The sequence below is a fragment of the Orycteropus afer genome, unplaced genomic scaffold, assembly GCF_000298275.1.
Source record: "Orycteropus afer afer isolate SDZICR_OR568_19922 unplaced genomic scaffold, OryAfe1.0 scaffold00015, whole genome shotgun sequence".
In the NCBI taxonomy this organism is placed as follows: Eukaryota; Metazoa; Chordata; class Mammalia; order Tubulidentata; family Orycteropodidae; genus Orycteropus; species Orycteropus afer.
This window is the reverse complement of record NW_006921602.1, coordinates 9,346,579-9,354,323: the sequence shown is the minus strand read 5'-3', so window position 1 is coordinate 9,354,323 and position 7,745 is coordinate 9,346,579. Positions and strand designations below refer to the sequence as shown.

Here is a 7,745-nt window from a genome sequence, read left to right as displayed (position 1 = left end):
TAGAAGTTCTAGCCAGTGGAAAGAGCCACAATATGACCTTGATTATATCCCACCTGAAGTTAGATACCATCTGAAGAATAGATTTGATGCATTGAACACCAATGGCCAAAGACCAGATGGGTTGTAGGATCAGGAACATTATACACAAAGAAAGCGAATTCAAAAGAAAGGAAGAAAAGACCAAAATGGATGTCAGAAGAGACTCTGAAACTTGTTCTTCAATGGAGAGTAGCTAAAGTAAATGGAAGAAATGATAAAAGAGCTGAACAGAAGATTTCAAAGGGCAGCTCAAGAAGACAAAGTAAAGTATTATAGTGAAATGTGCAAAGACCTGGAGTTGGAAAACCAAAAGGAAAGAACACACTTAGTATTACTCAAGCTGAAATAACTGAGAAAAGAAAAGAAATTCAAGCCTTGAGTTGAAATATTGAATATTCTATGGCAAAATACTGAGTGATGCAGGAAGCATCAAAAGAAGATGGACACAGTCACTGTACCAAAAAGAATTGATCGATGTCATCTGTTTGAGGAGGTGGCATATGATCCACCAATGATAACCAGAACCAATGGTATTGAAGAAAAAAGTTGAAGCTGCACTGAAAGGATTGGCAAAAAGCAAGGCTTCAGGAGTTGACAGAATACCCATTGAGAGGTTTCACCAAATACATGCAGTACTAGAGGTGCTTACTCGTTTATTCCAAGAAATTTGGAAGACAGTTACCTGGCCAACTGACTGGAAGAGATTGGTATTTGTGTCCATTCCAAAGAAAGGTGATTCAACAGAATGTGGAAAGTATAGAACAATATTATTAATATCACATACAAGTAAAATTTTACTGAAGATAATTCTAAAATGGTTGCAGCAGTATATTGACAGGGAACTTCCAGAAATTCAAGCTGGTTTCAGAAGAGGACGTGGGGAGAGAGATATTATTGCTGATGTTAGATGAATCTTGGCTGAAAGCAAAGAATACCAGAAAGATGTTTACCTATATTTTATTGACTATGCAAAAGCTTTGACTATGAGGGTCATAACAAATTATGGATAATATTGCAAGGCATGAGAATTCCAGAACATTTAATTGTGCTCATGAGGAACTTGTACATATAGAACAAGAGGCTATTGTTCAAACAGAACAAGGGAATATTGCATGGTTTAAAATCAGGAAGGGTGTGCATCAGGGTTGTATCCTTTCACCATACTTGTTCAGTCTTTATACTGAGCAAATAATCTGAGAGGCTAGACTATATGAAGAAGAATGTGGCATCAGGATTGGAGGAAGACTCATTAACAACCTGTGATATGCAGACAACACAACCTTGCTTGCTGAAAGTGAAGACAACTTGAAGGGCTTACTGATTGTTTTGGATACCTAGTGCCACTCTGACAAGAATATACCACAAATGGGATGGCTTTAACAAACCAGTCACAAGTCTGATTCTCCATTCCTAGAGAATGCACCAGACCAAGGCTATATATGCAGTTGGACGTTGCCTGAACGGACATTATGTGGTGTATGACTGTACTCTTGTTTTTCCTCTCTCTCCAGCTGTGCCTCAGGGGTGCCGTTGTTGTTGTTAAATGCTATTAAGTTAGTTCTGACTCATAGCGACCCTATGTACCACAGAACAAAATACTGCCCAGTCCTGCACCATCTGCATAATTGTTATGTTTGAGCCCATCGTTACAGCCACTGCGTCAATCCATCTCATTGAGGATCTTCCTTTTTTTTTTTGCTGACCCTTTACTTTACCAAGAAATGATAAAAGAGCTGAACAGAAGATTTCAAAGGGCAGCTCAAGAAGACAAAGTAAAGTATTATAGTGAAATGTGCAAAGACCTGGAGTTAGAAAACCAAAAGGAAAGACCATTTCCTTCTCTAGGGACTGGTCCCTTCTGATAGCATAACCACAGTTCAAGAGGCAAAGTCTTGTAACACTCATTTCTAGGGTGCATTCTGTCTGTACTTCATCCAAGATAGATTTGTTTGTTCTTTTAGCAATCTTTGGTATATTCAATATTCTTCACCAACACCATAATTCAAATGTATTAGTTATTCTTTGGTCTTCTTCACTGTCTAGCTCTCACATACACATGAGGTGATTGAAAATACCATGGGTCAGGTACACTTTAGTCTTCAGTGACATCTTTGCTTTTCAACACTTTAAAGAGGTCTTTTTCAACAGAGTTACCCAATGCAATACATCATTTGATTTCTTGACTGCTGCTTCCATTGGCATTGATTGTGGGTCCAAGTAAAATGAAATTCTTGACAACTTCGACCTTTCCTCTGTTTATCATGATGTTGCTTATTGGTCTAGATATGCCATTAGTACCAGAGTAGTTAGTTTTTTGCTTTTCCTTTATGTTACTAGAAAAAAGTGATACCTTATTCCTGAATTTAAGTAATAGAACAGATATTGTAGTTCTGTTTTTCACATGTGGTTCTGCATTTCAGGGGCTTTGAGGAAGAAAAGAAAGGAATCTGCAAAGAGCCATTTATCTATGAGGTATAAGCAATTTATTTTATTTGTAAGGACAATTCAATAATCCTAAAATTGTGGATTTTCAAAAATCAAGCTTATTGAAGTTAATTTAGATACTGTAAATTTTGCCCTGTTAAGGTATAGTTCTATGAGTTTTAACATCTGCATTCAGTCCTGCAGCCACCCCTACAACAAGATACAGGACATTTCTTTTACCTCCAGAAATATTGTTGTGTACTTTGTGGTCAGTGTTTCCCGTGCTTCTAGCCCCGGGCAACCACAGATCTGTTTTTCATTCTATATATGATTAGTTATGTGGTGGTAGAGCCATAGTATTAGACAGCCAAACTGTATTTAATGACATAGAAGGAGCTTCATGACGTAAGACTATGAGAGTATCTTGTTTTTATTAAAATCCTAAGTAGCAGTTATCTTAATAATAGATATATTTCTGTTTAAATGAATTTATTTACATGCCTGGAAAAGGTCTGGAAGAATATATACAAACCAGGTTAATAATAGTATTGATTATCCCCGGGTAATAGAATTACAGGTGATTTTTTAGAAAAATTATTTTAGTTACCTTTATTTTCAAACTTTTCAACAATGAACGTGTATTGCAACTGTAATAGAAAAAAATATATATAGTTTCTATAAACTGATAAAGTTCTGACTTTCATAGTACGATCAGAAGAAAGGCTAGTTAATTAGTAAAGTTGTAAATTTGTGGTAAATACAATGTAATTTGAGGAAGGGTGTGTTGGTGTGATCCTAATCAAAAGAAGCCTTTACAAGGCAGGATGCTCTTTAGGTGGGCCTTGAAACAAGGATAGAATATAGACACAAGAGCTAGATTTTCTAAACACGAGGAACAACACGGGCAAAGAATAAAACATTATGGCTCATTCAAATTCTCTTTCTCAGTCACCTGCATAAAACTGGTCTATCTGTGTGTAAACATTTGTACAAATATGTATGTATGTGTGTGTGTGTGTGTGTGTGTGTATATATATATATATATATATATATGTATATATAAAACAATGCTTGACATTATTTTTAATAGACTGATGTCCAAGTGCAATTAATCAGCAAAGGCCAGCCAAACCCTCTGAAGAATATTTTACATGAAAATGATGTTATATTTATTATGGAAAAAGTGGTAAGTAGTAATTGAGCTTTTTTTGTTTAATCTTGGGTGACCATATTTTATTCCTTGGGCATAATCTCAAATGTACATAATTTTTTTTAAAATCAACTTTTTAGTGAAAAGTATTTTAGAATTCTTTTAGGAATAAATACAGTCTAATACAAATACAATATGAGCCACATATGTAATTTAAAATTTTCTAGTAACCTCTTTAAAAACAAACTAAAAAGAAATGCATTAAAAAAAAAAAAAATTAAGATTGACTTTTTAAAGTTTGATGTCCAGTTCTCTGGATTTTAACACATATAATCACCACCACAATCAGGACACAACAGTTCCATTACTCCAAACAATTCCCTTGTGCTGTCCCTATAATCATGCCCTCCCCAACCCCTTACCTCTGGCATCCACTGATCTCTTCTCCATGACTGTAGTTTTTTCTTTTAAGAATGTCACATAAATGGTATCACACAGTGTGTTACTTTTGGGGACTGGCTTCTTTCATTCAGTATGATGTCTTTGAGATTCATCCAGGTCATTCAGTGTGTGTATCAATAGTTTGTTCCTTTTTATGTTGAGTGGTATTCCATGTACCACAGTTTATTACCCATTCACCATTTGACAAGAGCTCTAGTGGTGTTGTGCCTAAGGCATTTATTTGACTGATAACCAGTAGGCTGGCTGTTCAGACCCACCAGCCACTCCTCGGAAGGAAGATGGGGCAATCACCATTTGAAGACTGGATCATTTCCCAAACATTTTTTTTTTTTTTTTTATTAGGATTGAGTGAAGATTTACAGAGTAAATTCACTTTTCATACAGCAGTTCACATATACTTTGTCTCATGTCATTGACCAAAATTTACAATGCAGCAGCTCCCCTCCCACTTCCTCCCCATAGTTACCTCCTCCCAGTGTCCATCCCTTCATACTCTTCTGCACCCTGAGCTATCTCCCTGTGCATAAGCAGCCCTTCCTTCTCCCATGATTGTTCTCTCCAGGGCGTGTGTCTATTTGAGGTAAATGTTTAACTCACATGCCTGTACTTTGTTTGGCTGGAAACCACAGTTGTGGGTTCAATTCCAGACCTGAAGGGCAGCTAGGGGCCATAGTCTCAGTGGTTACACCAGGCTCTATTGGACCAGCAAACCTGGTCCCCACCTTCTTTTTTTTTTGCCTCCAAATGATTTTGAGTTTTGTACCACATTGTTGTCCCTCTTTATGCAGGATCTCCTACATCCCTTCCAAGTGGATGGCAGTGGTAGCTGGGCACCATCTAGTTCTTCTGGTCTCATAGTTGTATAGGTTGCAGATCGGATGGTGTACCAGTCGCTAGGACTGATTGTTTCCATTAATTTTGGTTTTCTTCTTTCTTCTTGACGAGGAGAGACCCATTGTTGCATCTAGATGGCAGCTTCCTAGCTTTTAAGGTCCCAGTCGCTACTCGCCAAAGTAGTAGGTGGAACAAAGTTTTGTATAGTATGTTATGCCAATTGAGTTTGATGTCCCCTGCGACTATGGTCCCAAGCCCGCAGATCAACTACTCAGTCCCTCTGGGTAGCTGGCTGTGACCAAGTAATGACCATACCCTTGCCCCTTGTCAGCTCTACTATACACCTGGGAATTCTGATCATTCACATGAACTTATAGGCCCATTGTCTGCCAACCCTATATATGATCTTGGATACACTCTCCATTTAGACATACCTAATTGTTTAGCTTGTTCACCCATCTATCCGTCCCTATACCCATGTTCCCAAACATATTTTTTGGTATTATTTATAGTTTTATTAATCTTATTGATATTTTAAATTTAATCCAGTATATCTAAGATTATCATCTCAACATCTAGTTACTATAAAAATTATTAGTGAAATATTTTAAATTCATTTTTCATACTATGTCTTCAAAATCTGGTGTGTATTTTACACTTCCATCTCAGTTTTGACTAGCCAGTTTCAAATGCTCAATGGCCACATGTGGCGAGTATCTGTTGTGTTGGATAGCACAACCTAAGTAGCTATGACTAACGATGTTTTACTTTTTGTTTGTTAAATATAACAAGAAGTGTTTGTGTTGAGTTATTTGTGTTAGACAGCACTGTATTTATTCCTAAAAGATTTTTGTACATCATTTTGTAACTACAACCTTACCTTTTTTGTTTTAATTATAACTTTTTTGATGATCAATTACAGTGATTTTTATTGAGTTAAGTGCTGGGAGAGCTGTCACATACATTATCCAGTTGTTTTGGGGCCAGCATGCATTTCTTTGGTTACATTGTGTCCTAAAGTAGATAGGAACAGGTTCCAATATGGGAAAATAAGGTGGTCCCTTGGAAAGAACACCTGTCTGCCTTAGAGCCCTCACGTCTATATGAGCACTGTGGTGAATGAACAAACAGCTAATACACACACTGACATGCAAACTTTTTCTGAGGAGAGGAGGTACGTTATGTATCTTTGATGTTAATGAAGGAATGTTGTTACTGCTTATCTATGGGGGATAGATGCTTGTCAAAGTGTTGGTGAATTTTGTGGTTGAATTTAGACTTTTGTTATGGGGAAGAAGGGAAGTGTATATAGAGCAAAAGCTGAAAAAATTAAGAAGGTCAAGTGAAGATGGCCTATCTATAAAAAGGTAAAGATGAGCAGAGGCACTTTGTAGAAACCTGAGTTAGGCTACTGGAGAGACGATAGGTTGGAGTTGTGAGAGTTACTTGGAATGCAGTGAGGCCCTGGCATTTTTTAATGGGGAACTGTTTTGATTACCTAGTGCTGCTCTAACAGAAGATACCACAAATGGGATGGCCTGAACAAACAGGTATTTGGGAGGCTAGAAGTCCAAGTTCAAAGTGCCAGGCTCTAGGGGCTGGGTGAAAGCCCCTTGACCTTGGGCTTCAGCTCTGCCTCTTGCTCCTGGCCCACTGGAGCTAGAGGCATCTCTTTACTCTGGCAACTGCTGGCTGCTGAGGCTGACAAATCCAAGGTAGATAAGTGAAAAGGCACAGTCCTGATGTTAGCAAACCGTATGGCAGGCAATTGATTCAAGTCCATTAAAAGTCCCAAGATTGGCAGAGTATGGCAGGCTGCTGAATGAAGACTCACCCTGAATGCAGGGTCCAAGAGTGCCAAAAAGCTAGAGGCCTTCCCCAAAGCAGCTTCCTATATACTGGAAGCAGCCCACATCCCTAAAGCAGCTACTCAGCTGCTCCAGGAGACTCCACCATGGAAATGATTGCCATTCTCACCATGGGGAATAACTACATCCAGCTGCCCACCCACTCAACCAGGCACAGCCAGGTTGAAAACAACCTTAACTACCACAGGAACAATTAAAATGGCCTTTATTTTTGCAAAGATCGATAGAGTGTAAAGCATGAGTTTTAGGTAGATGTAAAATAGAATTAAAAGTAGAATAGTGGGGGAAAAACATACCATTTCTTGAGTAACCCTAGTTCTGGGAAATGTTTGGAAAGCCAGACCTGGAAAGGAATGAAATCTAAAATCCTTTTCCCCCTCCAAAAAAAAAAAATCACAGTTGAGGAAATGTTTAGGTATGATATTTGATATTTATTAAGTTGAAAGAGTAGTTCGCTTCCAGAAGAGCTTAGTAGATAAGAACTTGAGTTATAGAAGATGGCGGACTAGGCAGAAGGACTGCACAGACGCTCTTCAACAAAGAAAAGGGAAACCAATTAACACAGACACAGAAGATAATCTTGGACCCCTGAGCCTTGAAGGGAAGGATACAAAAGTGGACTAAACCCCAACTAGCAGAAGAATTTGCGTGACAATACCAAAAAAGGAGACACACGGAGCTGCAGTCTGCAGCGGCCTGAGCGACCCTGACGGCACAGACGACAGGGCTTGGAGATTCCCGAGTGGTGGTAGGACCTAAGAATTAACCCCAAAAAATCACCCTACTAGCCAGGGACTGCACGAAAGACTGTGCACAGTGGCTGGGGAACAAACGGAGAAGGTGAAGAAAAAGGTGGGCTGAATTGTGGACTTTTGCCTATCCGGAGGGCGCCGCCATTTTGTAGGTATAAAAAGTGGCTTGACTATTTTGTATATTTAAAGAGACAGTGCTCTCGCAGATTCCTGTGG

At 38.5% G+C, this 7,745-nt stretch overlaps 1 protein-coding gene across 1 annotated transcript in view; it reads left to right on the top strand.

Annotated features, from left to right (window-relative positions):
- Positions 1-7,745, top strand: part of ZWILCH (zwilch kinetochore protein) — a 50,391-nt gene that overhangs the window by 4,329 nt on the left and 38,317 nt on the right. The window contains exons 2-3 of the mRNA XM_042783173.1: positions 2,460-2,511; positions 3,554-3,649. Coding sequence (XP_042639107.1) covers positions 2,460-2,511; positions 3,554-3,649 — 148 coding nt within the window. The remainder of the gene's footprint in view (positions 1-2,459; positions 2,512-3,553; positions 3,650-7,745) is intronic.